This window comes from Strix aluco, chromosome 22 (assembly GCF_031877795.1).
Source record: "Strix aluco isolate bStrAlu1 chromosome 22, bStrAlu1.hap1, whole genome shotgun sequence".
Classification (NCBI taxonomy): domain Eukaryota; kingdom Metazoa; phylum Chordata; class Aves; order Strigiformes; family Strigidae; genus Strix; species Strix aluco.
In genome coordinates, this window is record NC_133952.1 from 9,388,702 (window position 1) to 9,411,957 (window position 23,256).

A 23,256-nucleotide genomic window follows, 5' to 3' on the forward strand; every position below is an offset into this window, starting at 1 on the left:
GGGGGAGGCTGTCACTGCTGGGACCCTTTCCCCTCCAGCTCCCAAACTGAAGGAGAGATGGGAATAGGATTGCTGGCCCCTCATGGACAAAACCCTCTGCTGCTGGGCTCTCTCATGCCTCCTGTGGCACATGGCTGGTGGAAATGGATCTGGAGAGTCTGGTTAGCAATCTGGAAGCCAGTTAATTTTTTCCAGTTGGTGGGATTCATGCTGATGAACCAATCAGCAAATTTAATGTACCTTAAACCTTCCTCATGGGCAACTTTAATCGAGCAATTAAAGCACCACAGCATTGCTAATTAAGAGGAGAAAATACCCAGCTTGGTAATTATGTGCTTGTGAATACAGTTTTGCATCCATGGGTCTTTATGAAGAAAGTCAGTGGAGACTGCCTTTCCACCTGGTGGGGCAAGGGGGAAGCAGAGCTATATGGTGTGAAAGGAGGGGAAACCCCATCCAGCTGCACTCCATCACCCATGTACTGTGCTGGTGGGCACAATCCTGGCCACACAGGGTCAGGGTAAGCCCTAGAAGCACCAGGGGACAAAATGACACAGGTGAAGCCATTGGCAGGGGAAGCCAGGTCAGAGACATGGACTCAAGCTGTGCTGGGCTGAGCAATGACCTGCAGCCACAGCAGCAAAGCTTTGCAGCTGTGTGAACAGATGTGGTCCAGATGCTGATGTTGAGAGGGGAGGAAAGGCGGAGACATGCGACCTGCTCTCCTTGGGCTTGGGTGTGAGGGGACAGGCCCCTTTGTCCAGTGCACTGCAGTTGAGGACCTCTGGATACCTGCCCAGGGAGACCACAGCCTGTGCAGAAAGGGTGGAGAAGCACACAGAGAGGTGTGCTAGTGGGTTAAGAGAGCCCACCAGAGCCTTGATCCATTCGCTTCTCCTCTGAAACTCCTTATCCCTTTCTCACTCAGAGATGTTCTGAGAAGCCTCAGGTTTCTCTCTCCTTTTTCTAACAGTGATTTTTTTCCCATCTGTATAAGAATATCACACAGTAACTATGAGCTCCTTGTGTTGTGTCTTCATGTGAAACAGCCGATACAGGCTGCTCTGTTGGAAATGGGACACTGGTTTTGCTGGGCTGATTCCAAGCAAAACCCCTTTTTCCTGGCTTTGAGCTACACGGAGGCCCCCGAAATGTGCGTGGGGGTCACATGTGTCTCTGTCAACCTCTGGGATTTCAGGGCACCCATTACCAGACTGGGCTCCAGCTCCCTTAGGTCCTGTCTGGCAGCATATGTACGATATATAAAGGCTACAGATAAATGCGCATCAAAATACCCTGTCACTACAACTCCAGACAAACACATTGGAATATGTTTCATGTTTCTTTGCAAACCAGTGTGGATTTCAAGGAGACTTCCCATGAAAGTCCCAGCGCACACATGCCATCTCCAAGCCACAGGCTTGGTGTCTGTGTTGCACCTCAGTGACGCCTGCTCAGAGTCTCCTACGTGTGCTGGCAGCGTACCAGGCTGTCGTACCCAGAGCTAGACTGCACCAATGCCCTGGGTGCCCACCGCAGAGGGTTTCTGCTGTGAGTGTACCAAAATAAACCTTTCAAGGACATGAGCAGTGATAGTTTCAAAGATGCGCTATGAAAGCTATGCAAACATCCTTTCCGTGATGCCAGGCAAGAAAATAAAAGAACCTTAGTGACTTACAAGATTTTCATTGTTGGTTTGCAAGCCAGTCAGCTGCTTTGTAAAATACAGGCAAAACCAGCTGGTAAGATTATATTGCCTTCTGTTTATCCCATGCAAAGCCCCACATCCTCAAAAAAAAAAAAAAAGGTAGAACATAAGATAGGACTTTTCAGGATCCAGGTATCACACCTCAGATGGGTACAGACTGCAAAGATGATGTGTCAGAAACAAAAATTACTTGCAAAGTTTGGGCTGGACATTAGGAAAAACTGCTTCTGCTGGAGGATTATCCAGCCCTGGGATGGGATCCTTGAATTCACATTTGCCTTGTACCAGGACTTCCAGCTTATAGTCCCAGACCTGGCTGCTAATTAGCCTGTTTGTGTGTGCATGGCTAATTCAGCTCAGCGAGCATGCTGGAGAAGGCAGGGTGCAAGGCAAGGTGATCTCAGTATCTCCAGCACCTTCATTCCCTCCTCTAAAACTCAAGCAAGCAGCCAATTGCAATTTACTAGGAAAACAAAACAGAGCAGGCCCCCCAACACCTAAAACTATTTTTTTTTCTTTTTTCTTTTTTTTTTTTTATGGTTAGGAACAAACAAAAAGGACAGAGATGACTGCAGAGCTGCCCTTTCCCCACCAAAATAAGAATGTTTTTTTTTGTCCCTGGCTGGTAAACAATTTTATTGTTTACCACTCTTCCTCTAAGTTTGTCGTATTTAGCTGCTGACATAGATGAAGGGTGAGAATGATGCTAGGTTGGAGTTTCAAGGTATTGATGGGGATAAAACAAATTTCATTTGTGCTTGGTAGGTCTCTGTAGTCCATGTAAGAAGTGCTGAAGAGCAGCTGGACTGTGATGGACAGATCTGGCAGCGCTCAAAGACCTTCAGCAGTTTTGGAATGTGGTTTTTTTGGTTTGAAATCTTCCACAGAATTTGTCCAGGTTCAGGTCATGAACACAGGTTGTTGCTCTGGGTTACCAATGTGCAGGTGCCTGGAAAGCCATTGCTGGGGAGTTTAGAAACAGGCAGACTGCAGGAAAGACCTGGTGTCTTGCACCAGTACTTACACTGGAAATGCAATCGAGGCTGGGGAGTTTAAATTCACTACCAGCATATTTGGAGGTCTGGTGTGCTCGCCTTGCATGGGGAAGACGCTCCTCATCCCACAGAGCAGTAAGATCATGCCAAAAATTTGTTCTGTACTTGGCATGCGACCTAGATCCCACCCATGTCACTGCTTCTTGTGTGACGACTTCTTCCCCTTCCTGAAAATAACATGCTGCTGCTGACACTTCCCCATGGAGGAGAAAGGGATCCAAAAGCTGTTGGTGCTCAGCTGTGCGGGGGTGAGGGCTGTGCTGGCCCCTGTGATGCTCTGCTCTTGCTTCTTCTGGAGTGATGGGCACCCTTATTTTAAAGCTCAGCCCCTGTATATATCCATAGACAGATGCATGCAGCGAGAGGACTCACATACCCTCCAAAGCTGCATATTGGTTCCTGCATTAAATCCTTGGTGTTTTCTATGTCCTTTTTCATTTATGTATTTTTGCTCCCTGAAGCCTTGCAGCAGGGATCCAGGGTTACCTCCAGCACTGTCATCTGCAGGGGTGGCTCCCATTCAGGCTGCTCCTTCCTGAACACGGTGTTTTCTGGGTTTGTTTTTGGTCTGGTGAAAACTGTTTATTTTCAGAGCCTTGGATAGTTCTGTCTAAAACCCTCCAATAAGACTGAGTTTAGGAAACAGCTTTTTTTGAATTCTAGCATTAGGTCACCTGTTTCCATCAAACTCCTGCAAGCTGTAGTGTTTCCCCAAATAAGCTTTATACAAAAGCCTTCACTCTGAGAGTGTGCCAGGCTGTCTCACCTACATAAGTCTGCACAGCATCACCTCAGCTCTGCTCCCATAGAAGGATGTCTGTACCAGGCAGCAGGGCAGCACTCACAGCAAACTGGTATTTGGATGTTTCCTGCTTTTTTTTTGTTTTTAAAGATGTAGGGAAGAAGAGCAGGACAGAGTCAGGGGTGCTTTCAACAGTACTGAATTCAAGGCAAGAGGTAAGGTCTTCTGATTTTTCTGTAGCAGCATCATGGAGATGTCCAATTTGGGATGCAGCCAGTCTGGACCACCATGGTTCCAGTTTCCCCAGCAATACGAGTGGAATTACTCCACTTGGAAGAGCAGGGGCCTCCTTACACAACATGTCCTGGTGGCCATGAAATAATGGTGTTGAGCAAGAAGCCATGCAGGGTGCCTTTTGCTGCATGTGCCATTTGCTTGCAGCCTGATGAGTAGTTTTGCTACTTTGCAAAATCTTCATGGGTGAAAACTTGCCCTGTTCCACTCTCTGCAAGATTCAGGGTCTGAAGGAGTGTGAGATGGGTTGAATTGTGGGAAGAAGGGCCAAGCAGTGGGGAGGTGATGTGAGGTGGAGTCTGGGGTGATATGAGACAAGTTCAGGTGTGTAGAGTGGTGTGACAGGTTGTAAGGTAATACTGGGGGTGGGAAGGGTTGTGAGCTGTGCAAAGGGGCTGGAGGTGGGAACTGGGCTGTGTGAAGGGCTATAAGGTGGTGCTCAGGGCCTAGAGGTAAAACAGTGATCAGGGGTGTGAAACAGTGTGGAGACAAGCAAAGGATGCACAGAGCATCAGCAGGGCTGTGGGATGATGCATGATCTAGGGACCAAAAGTTTGCCTGAGAGCACCAGCCCAGCCAGCCCCCAAAACCCTCTCCAGACCACTGACCAATTTGGGGACAGAGCCAGGGCTGACCTGGGACTGCAGGGAAAGGGGAGCACAGCCTTGTAAACACACAAGGTTTGGGGCAATGAAGCAGATGCCTCTTTTTAAGACACGACTGTAAATAACATGCTTCTGTTTCCGTGTCTGTGCCATGTGGGAGCTGAGATTGGAGGCATCATACTGAAACTGGATTGATAGGAGCTGGGATTTTCTGTGCTAGCTTCTCCTGCAGCTTGGAGGGCTCTGGGACTGGTGCCTGCCTCTGGCTGTCACAGTGGCTATGACACCCTTATTTCCATCTCTCTCTTCCCAGCACTGCCAAAGGGAGGTACATGGCTGCTCTTCTGATGCTTGCTGATGCCCAGCTTTGTTCCAGGGTCAGGGAAGGGGGCAATTGGCATTGGTACTGTGGAGCTGCCCCATGGCACCCTCTCAGCTGTGCCCTGGCCCTGCCCAAACCTCCTGGGCTGAGGATGGAGCCAAGAGGGAGTGACACAGGGTTGATGCTCGCATTTGCAGTCCCTTGGTGGTCCCACCAGGGTCACCCGCAGAGCACTAGTCCCAGATGGCAACTTCAGACTAAGAAAAGCGGCTCGTTCCTGGCTAGTGTATCCTCGACAGGTTCATCTATCATCTCCTGAGCTCTGCCAGCTTATTAGCAGATGTTGTCCTGTCCCCAGAGGACGGAGAGGGAGGGAAACAAATGGACCAAACTACAGATGGCTGGCAGAGCCCTCCCCACGCTCACTGTTTCTGAGACAAGCCTGCTGCTCTGAGGCCCCTTGAGCAGGCGATGCATGAGAGAGTGGGGCTGGTGGGCTGGGAAAAACAGGCAATATGTGCTATGAGGGACAGAGAATCTGTGGAATCCCCATGGTATTGACCCCAAGAGGCTGGGGTGATAACTGGGGACCCACCAGGGGGCTGGAGATGTGCTCTGCCAAGCACAGGTTTACCGTTGGTTCTCATAGGCTCTGCTTGTGACACTGGGATCAGTCAGGTGTCTGGGCTGCAAGTCCAGCCCAGATGTGCAAATCTTGAGCTGGGCTGCAGGCAAAGTTCTACTGTTGTCCCATGTGCACTGCAAAACCACATTGTGAGATGTAACTGCAAGGACAGGCAGCCTTGGCTGGGTTTTGCAGGGGGAAAAGCACTGGGGACAGAAGGAGGACAGCTGTAGCAGAACTTTTGGTGGTCCACAAAGAAGCAGGACCTGAGATCCTCAGACACGTATTAAGGGTATCAACTGCATAAAATAATAAAAAAACCCCATCCCCACCTCTACAGGGCTCCTGAGAGGGCACTTCTGGCAGGTGGCAGTAGCTGGTTGCAGTGAAGACAGCAGGACAACGGTTCTGCACCTTCCTGCTGGGTGGCTTCAGATTTTGGTGGCTTCAGTGTGTGCTACAACCATGGCTGTGGAGATCTGTAGATTTTAGACCTGATGTGTTTGAATTTTTCCTGCTGGACACTTCTCTGATGGTTTGGTCTTACCAGAGATAACCCAGGAGGTCCTGGTCTTCCACGTCACTGGCTTGGCATGAAAGAGCTCAATACAGAGCAGGATTTGCCTGTCATCCTGTACTGGAGGGATTCCATATCTTGTGCAGGTTCCAAGCTCGTGTCCTGTCTCCCATGCCTGTGAAAGGCTTTGCATGCATGTCCTGCTTCCATCTCAAGCAAACATGGAGACACACGGAGATGCATGACCCCATCCAGAGCAGTGCCTGCCCCAGCCCCAGTTGCTCTCCAGGCCTCCTCATGTGCTTGTGCTGTCCAGGTGCTGGGAGGTGGCTCTCAATGGCTCTGCCCTGGAGCATAAATTCTCCCGTAATTTGTCATTAGGATAATTTTCCCCCTGAGTGCATCTAAAACAATTGTGAATCATTGCTATAGGTAATTAACAGGTTTTTTTACAGTATTAAATACTGAGTGATTACAATTGCTTAGTGCAGTTTGTGTTCCCATCCTTCCTGCTGGCATCTGTCCATACCTGATACAGCAGTGATTTCTCTGAACTTAATTAAATATTGGTGAGGGGAACCACTGCACTGGTTCTTGATCAAGAGTCCCTAGTTGCTGGTTCCTGCATGGGTAGAGATGATGGTGATTTTCAGGTACAAGGTGGGGTTCACACAACAAGTTGAAGGCATCAAATCCTGGCATGCGTACTGGCTAGCATGGACTGTGGGGCTGTCTGGTTGCTTGGTTCCCATCTGGTAGGCTGTGCTCATGCTGTGTCTTCATCCTTTTCCACACAGAGGAACTGGGAACTTTTCTTTCTTAGAGATTTGGTTTGGTTTTTTTCCCTAGCTGACTACCCCCCAGATTTGTCCCCACCTGAGAACAGGGTGTAACAGCACTTGCCTCAGTCTTACACCCAGAACCAAGATGTTGCAGACTGGAGGGTGTTGCAGCATCAGGCAAAGAGCACTCAGTAAAGGCAGAGAGTCCCTGGCTCTCTTGGTGTGTGGCATAACAGGGAGCAGTCAGCACCAGAGCTTGGCAAACGTCCCAGACTCTCCTTGGTGTGGTTGGCTGGGGACAGCAAACCTCCTTTCCCAGCTCCCCTGTTTTCTCTCCTCTTCTGATGCCCTTGAGGAGGTGAAAGGTGTCGCGAGAGATGCGGAGCAAAGCCAGCCCTGAGCTACTGCAATTTCCTTGTGAGTCGCATCTGCCTTCCCTTGCATCCCCACATTTGGGCATTTCTGCTCCTTGTGCTGATGCTGTTCTGGGGCTGGAGGAGCAGGGATTTGGGAACAAAATCTGGAACTTCTGGCCTTTGCTTTTTCGAGCCTGCTATACCAAGCTGTGATACCAACATCTCTGGCATGTGCAGCACGTGTACATCCTGCTGGTGGTATTTCTCCCTTGTCTCTAAAGTAGCATTCAGTGCAAAACTGCCACAGATGCTAGTGACAGAGTCTGAAGAGGGAGAAGAAAGCCAGTAGGGAAGTGTGTGGCTGGAGCATAGACTTCAGCTGCCATTGCTGGAAGCAGCTCAGAGGCCATTGTATTACTGTGCAGCGTGCGATATGTGAAATACGTTGGTAGCAATCAGTCCAGGGAGATCTGTGGTGAGAACGAGTGTTATTAATAAAAAAGAAAATAATCACCTAGAAGGAGAACAAATAGCCAGCATGGAGGGACCCAGACCACCAGGGATGCTGAATGGCAAACAACTCTTCTAAATGCTTGGAAGCAAAAATTGAGGCTGTGTGTAGAGGTGGCCACTGGACATAAAGACGGGAAAATGAAGGTATTACTACCTTAGTAGGGAAAACCAGAAATGAGTCAGAGCCAGGTTTATTGCTTGAATCGCTGGAACTGATCCTAGAAGTACTTGATGATACGGGGACCAAGACAGAGACTTTTTTCTTACTCGGAGTTGAAATCTACAAGAGAGGAGAAATCCTTCTATTCCCAGACAGATACCTGACACGCCACACGTCACTCTTGAGCTAATCGATTTTTCTAACAAGAGACAAGTTGTTTGTTTGTGTGACAAATGATTCACCCAAGGGGCTGATGGGAGAGGTGGGGGTAGGACAGAGCAGACTGATGCCAGCCCCGACATGGGATGAACATGTGCTCCTGCTGCACAACCTCCAGCACCAGGAGGAGGCAAAGCAACTGGAGGTGGGTTGTGTTGTCAGAAAAAACTCAGGCTGGCTCATTTGGCCCTGCTGTCCCTCTGCAGAGAGCAGACTGCATGTGTGCACTGTCAGTCTGCTGCAACGTGAATCAAGAGAGGGTGTTTGCCCTTTGTTTTGTGAAAGGAAACTTGTTGATTTGTATAGCAGCACACCAGGGGCTTGCAGAGGAACGTGAACCATGTCCCAGGTGTGGAGCTTTTAATTCTTGAAAGCACCCACACGGGTGTTCTTGGGCACCTGAGCACACCCAGCATGATTAGTGTGGCAACTAATGACAGTGCTGTAAATTTGCCCCATAAATGGTGGTTCTTAGAACAGTTAACAAGGTGATTTCCAGTGCTGCCTGGTTTGATCTTTGCAGTGCTCCCTGCCCTGAGGTCAAGCGGTGGCCCAGAGGAGTGGCTGCAGTGGGGAGAGCTCTGGGTAGCAGTCATGGGTGCAAGGAGAGTACCTCGAGCTTTGCAGGCAGCTCACAAAAAGCAGAGGGACCCAAGTCTGCTTATGAAACAGTGGGGAACAGGTACAGTACAGCCTTGGGGGAGAGACAAAAGGAGTTTTCACAGAGGCTGGTTCCAACTGGCCAACTGGAGGGAGACTCACTCAGGCATTGGGGAAAAGGATTGGTTTCCCATGCACTGGGATGGGAATAAGAGGGATAAGAGTGGGGTCCAGCTTTGCACTGGTGGGATTTGCCAAGCTGTGGGCTGCTGCTCCTCCAGGCACATCCCTCTGACCTCTGCCCTCCTCTGCAGCCTGCCAGCTGGGATTTTACAAGTCAGCCCCCGGGGACCAGCTATGTGCAAAGTGCCCCTTGCACAGCCATTCGGAGAGCCGGGCAGCCCGCATGTGCCGCTGCGACAGCAGCTTCTACAGGGCGGTGCAAGACCCCCCCTCGGCCGCCTGCACGCGTGAGTACCCTGACTGTCCAGGCGCCCATCCACGCTGCAGCGGGGCAGGCGGCACATCCTCAGACACAGCAGATGCTCCCTGCCTGAGCCCAGCATGCACCCTTGCCTCTGTGCATGCTGCCCAAGGCACTGGAGCAGCCTTTCAACCTCGGGTCTCCCTTTGGCTCATGAGCTGAGATCCCCTCAGCTACAGTCCCTCACTGTCCTCTGCCTCATCCTCATCCTGCTGCTCTCCAAACATGCCTGGCCAGAGTCTGCTCCCTTCCTGGGGCTCTCTCCTGTGATGGAGCAGGGTGAGACCACGGCTCTGCTGGCAAACTCACCTGCTCATGCACCAGCCAGCGTGCCAGTCACTTGCTGGCTGCTTTCCTTTGCAGAAGTGCCCAGGGTAGTCAGACCCGTGGGAGGCCATGGGGCAGTGCAAGTGTTGCTGTGTTCTCCTTCGCTGTGGGGGGACAGTGGCACTAGCGTTTGTCATGTGGTTTCAGCTCAGTTCTCTGCAATAGGTTGCTTTGAGGGGCACAGTGCTATCGAAAGGGAAGAAGAACATCCCAGGAGGACAACTCCTCTCTGTAGTTGGTCCGGGAGGGCAGAAAGGTGTGAGGCTGCCAGCTGAAGCCAGGGTGAAAGACAGGTCAGCAACATCTGACTTGTGTTTCCCTAGGGGATATCCACCCAAGATTGTTAATCTCCCCAGGAAATGTGAATTTACCCTTCCCTTCAGATGAGTGGGTCCTGTTCTCCACTGTCCAGCTCATCAACACCTTGACTTATCCCCCAAAAGCTTCATGTATCCCCATTGCTTCCTGCTTCTCCCAGAAGAAACATCAGCTCTTGCCTGCCTGGCATTTGACATCCTGATCCAGAGCATCTTATCTCCATGGCATTTCACCCTGACACCTGTCTGTGTCTTTGCTCTTTTCTGTTTGGAGCATTTCCCTCTCTGGGCAGCTCTGTATTCCCTGTAGCATCATTTGTACGCACAGGTACATGCTGCCCAAGGTGCATCTCTCTGTTGGTCCCATGTCCCAACACACTTCAGTCCCAACACACTTCAGCTGCCCCTGCACTGCTTGAACCTCTGCTTCTTTTCCAGGCCCCCCCTCTGCTCCTGTGAACCTGATCTCCAGTGTAAATGGCACCTCAGTGACACTGGAGTGGGGCCCACCCTTGGACAAGGGGGGACGCGCTGACATCGTGTACAACGTGGTCTGCAGGCGCTGTGCAGGGGACGCTGGACAGTGCGAAGCATGCGGCAGTGGGATCCGCTTCGTGCCCCAGCAGATGAGCCTGGTGCAGGGAGCACTGACGGTGACCAACCTCCTGGCCCACACCAACTATTCCTTTTGGGTGGAGGCCGTCAACGGTGTCTCCGACCTCAGCCTGGAGTCCAGAAGAGCTGCAGTTGCCAACATCACGACAAACCAGGCAGGTAGGAGGAGCAGACACCCCCCCGCCAGGCTTTGCCTGTGTGGGTGATGCTGATGTTGCTCCAACATTGCCCCAGCCAGTATCTGCAGGAACCAGAACCTGCCCTAGCAGCCAAAGGCTGGTTTGGTGATGGGCATGGGACCCCCTGGAGATGTGACCTCTATCCTCTCTGCTGCTGGAGGTGGGTTCAGGGAGCCAGGGTGGGCTGGACACAAGCTTCTGCCCAAGGCAACCCTTACCCTTCTCTAGTTCATAGTATCCTTTTTCATCCTCCTCTCCCTTCACTTCAGCCTGCAGCCGCTGGTGGAGGCTTCTTTTCTGCAGGAGACAAGGGGCACAGAGAACACTTGTTTATTGACAGGAACACTAAGTAGGGCATGAATCTTTCAGGCTGTTCCTCCAGCCTTCTGTCCCTTCCCAAAGGGCCAAGCAACAGTTTATGCTCTGCTCTTAGCTCACGCCAATGCCAGGCCCTGGCAGGTGACAGCAATGTTTGCTGGGAAAAGTCTCTCTCATACATGTCTCATCCCTTGCTGTGAAATGCTCTTTCCCCAGGAAATACTTTGAGCAATGTTGTAGTCCAGATGGGCCACGACCTTTCTGCAGGGTCACCTGGGCATCCCCCCAGAGCAGAGCCTGGCTAAGCCCCCTTCCATGGAGCACGCTGTAGGCAGAGAGGACAGGGCAGGAACTGGCCCTTCTTGTTAATCCTCCCAGTTGGAAAGAAGCCCGAAGGAACTTCCTGTGAGGCTGAGCACCTTCTGCTCTCATGGTGGCAGTGCCAGCAGGAGAAACCCGGGGAGCCTTGCTGGGTTAGCTCAAGGCTGACATGAGAATAAGGCCCTTTTGTTACTAGTGCCTGCCCATAGCCCTTCTTCAGCACTCTGTTGAACCCACGTGAAAATGGCTCAGTTTTGCTGGCTCGCTCCTGCATGATCCCTCCAAGTGCTGATGAGCAGCATCAGCCTGATGCCTTGGAGGGGGGTGCTCTCAGGAAGTGCTGAATATTCCCATTTCACACTCTCTGATGGAAAGTGGATGCTGAGTAGGTGCTGTGAAACCAGCAGGGCTGGGAATTTGGTAGTGATTGAAGTTCAGCTGCCGTGCCTGTGCAGTGCTCCAGCTACTGCACACCACAGAGCATCCTTGCCTGCCAGAAGGGGCTGAGGGGCACCTGCTGCACTGCTTGGGTTGGCTTGCCCATGCTGGGTACTGGTCTCTCTTGTCCTCCCAGCCCCGGGCAGCTGAGCAGGGCAGGAGTGGGTGCAGCAGAGATGCCCTGGGGCTGTTTGGAGAGATAGCATTGCACATGCCCAAGGGGTTTAGCTGGTTCCCACCATCCCACCCTGTCCCATCTCCCTGGGATCCTGTGTCCCAACAGTGATTTCTGCTTCTCAGAGGAGCCAGCTCGAAAATGAACTGAGCTATAACTGCTGCCTCTCAGTCCCTGGTGCCCTACTGCTGCTGCAGCCCCTATGTCCTCTTTTGGTCTCTGTGCTGCTCCAGCAACCCCTCTGCACTGCAACCATGGCAGACAGCAGCTCCATCTTCCCTCCACATCCCATTTTTCATTCAGCAGTTAGGGTTGTAAGGGGTGCCTGACCCCTTCCCATGAGTCGGACCCAATGGCTGCACCACCCCACTCTCTGGGGTCCTTTGAAGGGATGATTTTCCCAGAGGGAAAAGAGGCCAGTGAGTTGGCTTCTCTGGCTGTGGCAGCTCCAATTCAGACACAGCAGGTAAAAGGACTGATTCACAGGCTTCCAGTCCAGGCCCAGGCAGATGACAAGTATCTCAGGGCAGGAGAGCACCCCCAGGGTACGTTTAGACTGCTGCTTAGTCCCTGATCACCCCTCTGGGCATTTATCATCTCCCCTTTCCCTCTTCCCCTTTCCCTTTCCCCTTCCCCAAGTGGGGCTGGAGGGTTCAGGGTCCTGCTAGAGATCTCCACAACCTCCAGCCCAGCAGTCTCTTCTCCTTTCTGACTCTGGATCACAGCAAAGAACCAGTGTTCCCTTCTGCCTGTGCTGGGACAGTGCCCTCATCTTTCATCTCCTCAGTGCATGCGCACTCCATGGGAAAGAGATTGAGGCAACTGAAGCGAACAAAAGCCTGTTTGTGAGGCCCTTTGCTGCACTCATCTCCACATGGCTTTAATTAAAACAGAAACATGGTTTAAACCAGGGGTCCTGCACGGGGCTCCAGTTCCACCCTTCCCTGTGGCTGTGTCCTGCTGTCCCCACCCATGCAGGACTCCCACAGCAGGCACCTAACACCCTGCTGTCTGCACCCCCAGCACCGTCCCAGGTGGTTGTGGTCCGCCAGGAGAGCACAGGCCAGAACAGCGTCACCTTGCTGTGGCAAGAGCCAGACCAGCCCAATGGCATCATCCTGGAGTACGAGATCAAGTACTACGAGAAGGTAACACTGAGCTCGCTGCTGCAAACCGGTCCCAGCGTGGCAGATTTAGACAGGGGTGTGGCTTGGTTTAAATCCTGCTGGTGCAATTGCTGCTATCAGCCAGCCTTGCACAAAAGATTATTTTGGAAGACTTTGTGGCTGTTGTGCTGATACAGCAAGGTTTTTGGTGGTGTTTTTCCCCAGGACAAGGAAATGCAGAGCTATTCAACTCTGAAATCCAAGGGCACCACTGCCACCATCTCTGGGCTCAAGCCTGCAACCCGCTACATTTTCCAGGTTCGGGCTCGTACCTCTGCTGGCTGTGGGAGGTTCAGTCAGACGGTGGAGGTGGAAACGGGGAAGCCGGGTGAGTGTGTGCAGTTGTGGGATGTGGGAAGTGAGGGAGAGGGAGCATACAGGATGATGATGATGCCCTCCCTGGCCATTGTTCCTCTTTCATGCAAGGAGGGAGGCTGGAGGCACATCTCCTGGGCTTTCAGCCTGCAGGGTTTGCTTGAGGTTGCCCTCATGACATGTGCTTATACATTAGAAAGAAAAAGGAGGAAGGACATAGCAGTTAGGGCAGGGAAGACCTGGTGATGTCTTGAGGCTCCAGACTCCTCTCTGTACTGGTTTGCATGGCTTTCCCAGGTCCATGCTTGGCTTCCCCATGTGTAAATGGTCCCTATACACTGGGAGAGCCACAAAGCTGGGGCTGGGTGTTGTGTGGTGCTTTATCTTTGAAGATCATGACCCCAGTGGCGTAGGTAATTTTCTGAGCTCAGCAGAGCACTCCTCACTGCAGCTCGTCTCCTTCCTACCCTGCTTCTTCCAGTCTCTCTCCGGTATGACACGATGACGATTGTCTGGATCTGTTTGACACTCATCACTGGCCTCGTTGCGTTGCTGGTGGTCCTAATCTGCAAGAAGAGGTAAGTGTTTTCTGGATGTCAGTTTGGCTTGTCACCAAGCGGGGCAAGAGGGATGGGAGAACTTGGATGCAACTTTTCTCCTCTCAGTTTGTCCAGAGCATCCATAGGTCCTGGGTTAATAAGCAACAAAGAGACTTCAGGGGTCACCCTGCCTTCACTTTCCCTGAGGCAGAGCCAGTCTTCAGACCTTCCAATCAACAGCAGTCTGAACAGTAGTAGCAGTAGCAATAGAAATAGCAATAGCAATAAGTAATAGCCATAGCAATACCAGTACCACTACCACTGCCAGTACAAGGGCTGACTGGATGGGATAGAGGGTAGGTCAGGAGTGGAGAGGGCTGTTCTCCATCAGAAAGGTCCAAGGGGGACTGTCTGCTATATCTCAGCATGGCTGAGCCAGGCATATGAAGCACACATGCCGCTGCCCAGAGGAGACAAAAGGGCTGCAGCTTTTAGCACTGCCAAGTCTTGGAGAGCACCTGGAAAGTACCTTGCTCCAGGCCAAAGTGTCAGTCTAGCAAGATGCAGGGATGCAGCTGGTGGAGGGCCAAGTGTTAGTTCTGGCTCCTTCTGGGCTGCCTACAGCCCTGGCATGCACTGCCTTCCACCCTGCCTTTGAGCTGCTTGTGGGAAAAAGGGACAGGAGCACCTCTTCTGACCCTTGTGTCCCTGTGGCAGGCACTGCGGATACAGCAAGGCTTTCCAGGACTCCGACGAGGAGAAGATGCATTATCAGAATGGGCAAGGTAGGACCCTCCCTGCTGCTGCCCCTGGGGTGTGAAGGACCTCAGCCCTGTGGATGGGCAGTGACCTGGTCCATTACCCCCTGGCACTCTTGTGGTTTTCAAGGGGAAGGGTTTTGACCACTTCCTGCTTCTGGGAATGTGTCTAAGAGAGCTGAGTGGGGACTCTGATCCCAGGGACATCCTGATAATGGGGTTGAAGGGTTGCACAGCATGAGATAGGACTGTGACAGGTTCATTCCAGACAGCAGCAGGCCAAAAGAGTGCAAAATTCATCACAGGCTGGGGATAGTGGGTGGGGAGGTGATGGAAGGGGGACAATCATGTGGAGGATAACTGGGCAGCCAGGTCCTGGACTGCTCTGGGGACACTGCTATGACAAAGAGTGCATTAGATTTCCTTGGGGCTGCAACCTCTGTGACTCCTTAGTGTGTTAACCCAAGAAGTTCCACCCCTGCCCATACTCTGCCTGGCTGCTGGGTGCTCCTACTTCTCAGCAGGGCTCCCTGAAAGAGCTAATCTCCTCTCTCTCTTTTGAAACCTGGCAGTGAAATTCCCAGAGTCCAAGTTCTATGTGGACCCCCACACGTATGAGGACCCCTGCCAAGCTGTGCATGAGTTCACCCGTGAAATTGAGGCCTCACGGATCAAGATCGAGAAGGTCATTGGGTCTGGTAAGTCCCCAGGCCAGGCTGCCTCTTTGCATCACATCTGCTCAGGGAAAATCAGTCTGAGGCTGTGCCGTCCCAGTGGCCTGCTGGGACCACAGCAGGCTGTGCAGCACTGGCATAGTTCTCAGCCAGGGCTTCAGCTGCTCCTTATCCTTTTAAGATCAAAATCATGGATAAAATGGGGTTTTTTTGGTGCGTGAAATAAACTCTTTGGAGGCAGCCTGGTGCAGAGGGTTGCTGTTCAGCTGGTGTGGCACCGGTGGCTCAGGCTGACGCAGCAGATGGCTCAGCCTGTCCTGCGTGAGTGCTCCAATGCGGCCACCCTGCTTTCAAACCTCAGAGCAAGCGTCTGGGGTGACAAGATGCAAATGAAATCTCAAGCAAGATGGTAAATTTTCAGAACAAAAGGGATTTTTGCATAGGAACAGGGGTTTGCAGGGAAGCATGGGGCAGAGACAGAGCTGGAACTTCACCAGCAGCGCCCCAGAGTAGCATTAGGAAGCCTGTCTGAGAGACATCCCTGCTGCCCCAAGAGACTCCCAAATTTGTTCATTAAAAGCAGTAAGGCAAGTGCCACTGTTAATCACTACTCTTGGCCCATCGCCTTCAGTAAAAAGCATCAAAGAGAGGTGGTTTCTGATATTTCTGCCCAGTTCCCAGAGGTGGCATTGGAAGGAAGAAATGGGAAATCCTTTCTGTACTCAGAGGCAGCAATGCACAAAGAGCCCAGGAGTCCTGAGGGACTGGGGCATGCTGTGAGCATACTGGCAGACTGGGTGATCCATGGTGCTGGTGGGTCGGTGCAAGAAGCTGAGGAGCTCCCCGTGCCCTCACCTTCCCTTGCCTTGCAGGGGAGTCTGGAGAGGTGTGCTATGGCCGCCTGAAGCTGCCAGGGAAGAGGGAGATTCCTGTGGCCATCAAGGCACTGAAAGCAGGCTACACGGAGAAGCAGAGACGGGACTTCCTGAGTGAAGCCAGCATCATGGCGCAGTTTGACCACCCCAACGTCATCCATTTGGAGGGGGTGGTGACCAGGAGTATGTAGCTGGTGGGGACGGGACCCTATGGTGGGGCAAAGCTGCGATGTACCTCCCTGTGGGCACCCTGGGAGATGGGAGTCAGGGATCACTTTGGGTGCTTTCCATCCTTCGGCTGCCCCAGTTGCTCACTTGTCAGATGCCCATTTACCCAGGGTCCCCCCCATCCCAACCCTTGCCTTCTCTTAAAGGACAAACTTTCCATGTGGCAGTTCCCCACCTTGCTCTGCAGTGCACCCCAGGTCAGGGTTATTGGTTAGATATAGATGTCCTATCCATTAGCATTTATTTTAAAGGCTGACTGTATTGAATAATAATTTGAAGACTTCCTTCAAAAAGGCACATTCTGATGCAAAGCGTTATGCTAATGACATGCAAATTTCAGCAGGATAACAAAGCTGACCTAGCCACATCAATAGCACCTGGAGGGAGGGGTAAGTGTCAGGGTTATTGCCACATCCCCACCGCAGTGCCTGTCCTGTGTGGTGCAGAGATGAGACCACTCCACGGGGCTGCAGGAGATCCACAGGCCTGGATTCATGTTTCTTCCAGTAGAAACCTGGCACTGGGCTTCCTGGAGGATGGTGACTTTTCTGCTAACTCGACCTCCCTTGTTTTCTGCAGGCAAATTGGTAATGATTGTTACTGAATACATGGAAAATGGCTCGCTAGACACCTTTCTCAGGGTAAGGAGCTTTTTTGTATTTTTATTCATTGCACATCCCTCTGGGCTGAGTGACTGGAGAAGAGGTTGGTTCCTGCTCCTCAGCCTCATGGCCACTGCCACTGCAGGCCCTGTGGAAGAGCAGTGTGCTCTGCACTCTCACCTCTCCAGCAGGCACGGGCTCCAGGGCATCACAGCTGGCTCCTGGAACAGCACTGCAAAGGCAGGGACACCTGTCTGACCAGTGTGTCAGAGGCGCTGGGAGGGCAGGAGGTTAGCTGGCAGGACAAGAGAGAAGCACTGGGGTTAGAGGAGGTACTAAGACAAAGATGAGAGGTACTAGGGGGTTAATTTAATGACAGCAGCATCAGTAGGATGCTGGTGAAACCCATGAATGAACTCTGGGTTATTTCCTTTCCAGAAACATGATGGGCAGTTCACCATCATCCAGCTGGTGGGCATGTTGCGCGGCATTGGAGCTGGCATGAGGTACCTGTCTGACCTGGGCTATGTGCACCGGGACCTGGCTGCCCGCAACATCCTGGTGAACAGCAACCTGGTCTGCAAAGTGTCTGATTTTGGTCTCTCACGCATCCTGGAGGATGACCCAGATGCTGCATATACCACCACGGTGCGTGGCTCCTAGCATTGCAGTCTTGTTGATCCTTTACTGATGGTGATTGCCCCAGGCCACTGACAGGTGGAAAAGTTAGACACTCTCAAGTCAAGATTGGCAGGGTGATATGAAGATAATGGAGATAGCCACCTCACTGCTGAGATCTGGACCAAGAGCATGAACCCAAAGAGCTTCTGAGCCTTAAGGCATTGTCCTTCATATAGGGACATCCCAGAACTGAATTGTGCAGCAAATGAAGAGAAGCAGGGTGGGAGAACAGGAAGCTGATCAAACTTCCCCAGCCAAGAGCTCCTGTGGGCATGCATGGCCCACTGCACAGGGACACTCCCATGTCCCCGTTGGAGTCCTTCCCTAGACTGTGTAGCTCCATCCACTCCTTCAGTTGTCCTGGAGCCATCGGTGGGTGTTATGGTACACTCTTCAGTAGTGTGGCTACACACTAGTTTTTCCATGTGACTCTGCCTCAGTCAGGAGTGTGGAAAGAGTGGGAATTGGTTTTACAACCTAGGTGGTTTTGTTTTAATGTGGGACACTTTTGTCTGTAAAGCCATTTTAAGACTTTTCTGGATAACCTGACAGCTCTGGAGCTTGATGTATCCCTCCACTGGAGGTTATTAGAGGCAAAATGATCCACATTGAGGGAATGTGCTCTTTTTGCTCTTCTCTGGTCATGAAAGGAATTAGTGTGCTCCCCAGGCACACCTCTGGCTGGGAAAATGTGGTAGATAGACAGTTCCTGATGGAGACCAGTTTGGAGCTGCAGCTGAGGAGTCTGAGCATCATTTTTCAGAAGGACCAAGACTAGAGAAGCGGAAAAAGCTTCAGGTTACTTTGGGGTAGCTGATTGCAATGCAGATCATGGCACAAAGGTGTTGCAGCTCTGAGGTATGAGCGCACAGCAGCCCAGCCTGGAGAACATGGCCTTCATGCTCTTGGCAAGTGGAGGAGTGAACCAGAATGTGTCCTCTCTGTGTCTTTGCATTCAGCTGCTCCCTTTGATATCTCAAGAAATAACTTGATATTCCAGATCCTTTAATTTTGGGGAAGGTTCCTGCTGCTTGGTTCAAATACAGCATCTTCTGCATCTTGGCTTTGGGGCTCTCAGAGGAAGGGTAAGAAGAGGCCAAGATCAGCTAGGGCTTCCTGACGACAGAGCAGCTCATCTCGTTGTCTTACATCTCCGCGGCTTACAAGCACACACATAGCCTGGCTCTCCTCCCACCAAGACAGTCTCTGAGCTTTCCCCCAGTGCTTTTAATCTTTGTGAACAAGTTTCCAGAGACAGTATGTCAGTGACCACACTGGGTCAGGAAGGTAACCTGAGTGACCAGAGCTCATATTGACCTACCTGCTGACCCTTTCTAATCCTGCCCAGTTTCTAGAGACACTGTCTCATGTCCCCAGTATGAATGCAAGCAGGGAGGTCCCTAGAGGATGGAGCAGCCACCAGGAATGTCACAAGCAGAGGATTTGAGGCCTTTTGGCACAATGAAACCCACCAGAGCTGGTTGCTCTGCAGGAAGACTAGGTGCCTAGTCTGGGTAAAGCTGAATGACAAGGATGCAGTGCCAGGCCCAGGAGCGAGGATCTCAGGATCTCTAGTGAGGTTTCAGTCAGGGTATCCTGAAAAGGAGGATGCTTTCTTGTTCAGAAAATTGTGATAAGATGGTATCCTGAGTTTCTCCTCTGTTGTCCTTGACCAGCTGTTGCTTTTACAGCTTTCTCCTTGCTCTACTGGAAATACCTTGAAGTCATCCTTCAGGATGACTCTAGACTTATCTTGTGCAGATTGCCTCTTCAGTCCTTTCCAGAAGATGCCATCCCAGCGTATTGCTTGTCTAATCTGCTGTCCCAGCTATAGAGAGGTAGGGATGCCTGAGCCCTGCATGCTCTGGGCCTCTACTGTTGTTCACTTTTTCAGGGGGGGAAGATCCCCATTCGCTGGACAGCTCCAGAGGCCATCGCATACCGCAAGTTCTCCTCAGCCAGCGATGTGTGGAGCTATGGCATCGTCATGTGGGAGGTGCTGGCCTATGGCGAGCGACCATACTGGAACATGACCAACCGGGACGTGAGTGGACACAGAGCAACGTGGTGGCAAGCCTGCCTCTCCTCCTGCCCTCATTGAAGCCAGCCTAGCAGGGGGGGCTGGGGAAAAAGGACCCAAAGAGCAGCCCTTGCCTCTCCTCACATCCTCCCAGGGCTGTGCACAATGTGCTTGTCCCATCAGTGGGGACATCAGTGTGTTGCTCATCATCACACTGAGCAGCCTTTCCCTGTGCGGCACCACAGCTCCTGGCTGTGCCTGGCTGTGTGCTCTGTGGGTCTTCCCATCCCTGCCTGCTGCTCTGTACAAGCCTTTCTGCATGCTGCAGAGCTTCAGCATGTGTTGTGCCACCTTTCCATTGCCTGGAAGGGTTCAGGGCTTTTCTAGCATCACTGCAGCCCCCCTGCATTAGCCTGACAGTCCCTCCTGCACCCAGGCTTGCACCACCCAGCAGTAGGCTTTGGGCTTGTCAGAGTTATGTGAATCCCCTCTTACTTCCAGAGTAGCATTAAAACTGTAGAAAAATGTAGGTTATATTCCTGTCTACAGCCTGGGAGCAAAATTTCCAAAAGGAGGAAATAAAATGAATATTTTGACTCTGCAGAACCACAGGACTCCTTTTTTTTTACCTACGGAGACAATAAGCCTATCTGCTTTCTCCCTGCTGTGGGAGTCCTGAGAACCCCCTCTCTCATTAGTGTTTTTATTATTTTAGAAAGTGGCTTTGTTGACAACAGGGCATGGATGCAGTGCCTTATACTACCTTCTCTGCCCAGTTCCTTTGAGCAGGTTTTCCTCCAGTGTTGCTGAGTGGTGGCAAGCCCTAGATGTAGAACAACTGAGTGTGAGAGCAGCTCTCGTGGCTTGTCTGCTGGAGGGAAGTTGCAATATTTTAGGCCTGTTGGACCACTTAATAAATCTGCTGTCATAGCAGTAATTTCTTGTATGTGTGTGGTATCCAACCTGCTTCCAGCTCTCCACAGAGACTGCACACAGCTTGCTGGCAATTTACTTGTTTAGCATGAATCTTGTGTACACTCCCCCTGCTTCCCCATCTGATGGTCCCAGCAGCTCATGCACCAGGGATCTTCCCCTGGGGTGCTGGGAGTTGGGTGGGAGTGCAGCTCCACTTCGGCGTGTGGCTTCCTTCCAGGTCATTAACTCAGTGGAGGAAGGCTACCGCCTGCCTGCCCCCATGGGCTGCCCCACAGCCCTGCACCAGCTCATGCTGGATTGCTGGCAGAAGGACCGCAGCGAGAGGCCACGCTTCTCCCAGATCGTAGGCATCCTGGACAAGCTGATCCGCAACCCTGACAACTTGAAGTGCACAGCCACCGTGAACCGGTAAGGGCTCCCTGAGACGCCATGGTGAGCAGGGGTTGACAGCTGATGCTGGGCAGAGCATGTGGGTTGCAGCGCATAAGGAATACTTCTGTCCAGCTTGAGCAGCACCCTGTGACCATGGACATGCATGGGGCCCATGGGCACAGGCTGTGGTGGGCAGTGCAAAGTATCCTGCACTTCACTGCCTTGCTCCCACTGGGGCATCCCCACACCAGGGTCTGGTCAAGTATGTGCAGCAGTGCCCACGCAGCAGTGTGTCGACCTCCTGCCCTCTCCATCCTGCCCTCGCCTGCAGGGTCACAGGCTCTTTGAGGTGGACCTCACAGCCTGGACACCTAGGACCATCACCTCCTGGTCTAACCCCTTCTTTCCTGCTCCCAGGTTCACCCAAACACCCTTCAACAGGGGTCTCCTCGACCTGGCCAGCTGTCTGACAGTGGAGGACTGGCTGGACTCCATCCGGCTCGGGCACTACCGGGACAACTTTGCCATGGCAGGGTACTCCTCCCTGGGCATGGTGATGCGCATGAACATCGAGTGAGTACCAGAGAACAAACAGCACTGGTTGGGTTGCCCTGCACCATCCCATTAGCCCCAAACAATGATCATCCTGCCTTGGCTTGATCAACTTAGTTGGTCCCTGATGCCACAGACATACCCCTAAGGAAACAGTGTGAGACCTGGTACAGTGTCCAAGGCTGTGCTGACCTTTGAGAGAAGATGTGGGAATTGTACTGACAGGTTGTGAGTACCAAGTCACCTCTGGTGCTCTGTGGTGTCTCTCCAACGTCATCATAGGTTCACAGGTAATTGGGGTTGTAAGGTGCTTCAGGAGGTCATATAATCCAACCTGCTGATCAAAGCAGGGTCAGATATAAAGTTGCCTTCTCCTTGCACTTCTTACCTTTGTTTCCCCTGCAAAAGGCATGTCTGGACCAGAGTGTGTCTGTGCTCTTCCACTGGGAAGCAAACTGAGCTGGGGGGCACCTCAGGGCTTCTTCAGACCCCAGTGCACTGGACTGGCTCCCTGATCAGTGCAGCTAGGCAGGGAGGCACCAGCCAGGGCCTTGGTGTGAGTGGAAGGTGACCAAGTGACCAAGGCTGGGTTAAGTAAGGAGAGCTGGGAAAGATGTGTCCCATCACCAACCATGCTGTAAGGAGCTAGTTCTTGCCACCTGTCTAGGGGGTCTCTGAGGTGGCTGATGGTCCAAGGGGTACCAGAAAAAAATGGCAACTATTCCTGCTCCTACCCTGGGCTTATATTCCCTATCCCTTGGTGTTAGCATTAGTGCCAGGTCTGGCAACAACCTCTCCTGTCTCTGAGGAGACTTGTTCCTTGTCAAAAGTCATGGAGCTGCCAGACAGTAGTTTCTGTGACTCAGGAAGGATGTGACAGTGTGTGCCTTGGTCGAGGTGCGGCAGGTAGAGAAGGAGACAGTGAAAGGGAGGATGGAGAGATGCAGGCAGAGGACTGTCATGTGCATTGATCGGGGGCTCTAGTTGGGGCCTTTGCTGTGGGATTGAGCTGATACTGATACTTGTTTCTCATGCACATCAGGGAAGCTTTTGAGTGGGGAAGGCTCATCATCCATCTGTCTTTCTGACTGGGTTATCTGAGGGCATCTTGCTAAAACTGAATCCAATTTCAGAGCATTGATCTTGTCACCTACTAGCCTGTCAGGAGTGATCCCTCTCCTGTTGCTGCTTCCCCTAGGGCTGTCACAGGGCCCTGTCAGAAGGATGTGTCCAGGAGAGTGGCAGCCTCTCTGTCCCTGGGAGCAGCAGCCTTGTGCTGATGGGCAAGCAGAGAGGAGCCAGGTGTGGGATCCTGGGCTGTTCCATGGGGTGCACACACAGGGAGGAGCAGTGTCTCTCTCTGGTACGACACAGGTCCAGCCCATGGGGTGTCTGAGACTGTCTTTGTTCTCCAGGGATGTTCGGAGTCTGGGCATCACCATGATGGGCCACCAGAAGAAGATCTTGAGCAGCATCCAGGCCATGAGATCCCAGCTGCTGAATACCAATGGCCCCAGAAGGCATCTCTGATCACCAGCTTTGCAGACCCTCATCGGGCATTCCTTAACACTTACCCTGGCAAAGGGGCAGCAGGGTGGTGAGCAGGAAAAGGGGCACCAGACCAGGACCTGGAGCCCCACCAGCATCTCTTTGATTTCAGTGTCTGTGGAAAGGTGGCTTTCCAGATACCTTGATGGTCCTGCTGCCTCCTTCCCCCGTCTGAAGGGGGGAGCAGCCTTTCAAGCAGGCTAGGGACACGTCATGCCTCTTTCCATCCTCTACTGTGGGACTGGGGGTCCACACACAACTATGCAGGACAGGTGGTAACCCCTTCACACAGCAGGATGGCCCCAGCTGCACCTGCAG

The 23,256-nt window shown here is 52.2% G+C and overlaps 1 protein-coding gene across 2 annotated transcripts in view; it reads left to right on the forward strand.

Annotated features, from left to right (window-relative positions):
• EPHA8 (EPH receptor A8) overlaps positions 1 to 22,990 on the forward strand; it is a 49,970-nt gene extending 26,980 nt beyond the window's left edge. Inside the window, exons 3-17 of one of the 2 annotated variants that reach the window (XM_074847830.1) lie at positions 8,813 to 8,968; positions 10,065 to 10,400; positions 12,696 to 12,820; positions 13,004 to 13,166; positions 13,635 to 13,731; positions 14,410 to 14,477; positions 14,921 to 14,941; positions 15,023 to 15,148; positions 15,997 to 16,182; positions 16,807 to 16,868; positions 17,268 to 17,477; positions 19,405 to 19,554; positions 20,684 to 20,874; positions 21,256 to 21,411; positions 22,806 to 22,990. In XM_074847830.1, the coding sequence (XP_074703931.1) occupies positions 8,813 to 8,968; positions 10,065 to 10,400; positions 12,696 to 12,820; positions 13,004 to 13,166; positions 13,635 to 13,731; positions 14,410 to 14,477; positions 14,921 to 14,941; positions 15,023 to 15,148; positions 15,997 to 16,182; positions 16,807 to 16,868; positions 17,268 to 17,477; positions 19,405 to 19,554; positions 20,684 to 20,874; positions 21,256 to 21,411; positions 22,806 to 22,920 (2,162 nt within the window). In that variant the 3' untranslated portion in view covers positions 22,921 to 22,990. The remainder of the gene's footprint in view (positions 1 to 8,812; positions 8,969 to 10,064; positions 10,401 to 12,695; positions 12,821 to 13,003; positions 13,167 to 13,634; positions 13,732 to 14,409; positions 14,478 to 14,920; positions 14,942 to 15,022; positions 15,149 to 15,996; positions 16,183 to 16,806; positions 16,869 to 17,267; positions 17,478 to 19,404; positions 19,555 to 20,683; positions 20,875 to 21,255; positions 21,412 to 22,805) is intronic. The other variant, XM_074847829.1, reaches the window with a different exon arrangement.
• The last annotated feature ends 266 nt before the right edge of the window (positions 22,991 to 23,256 follow it).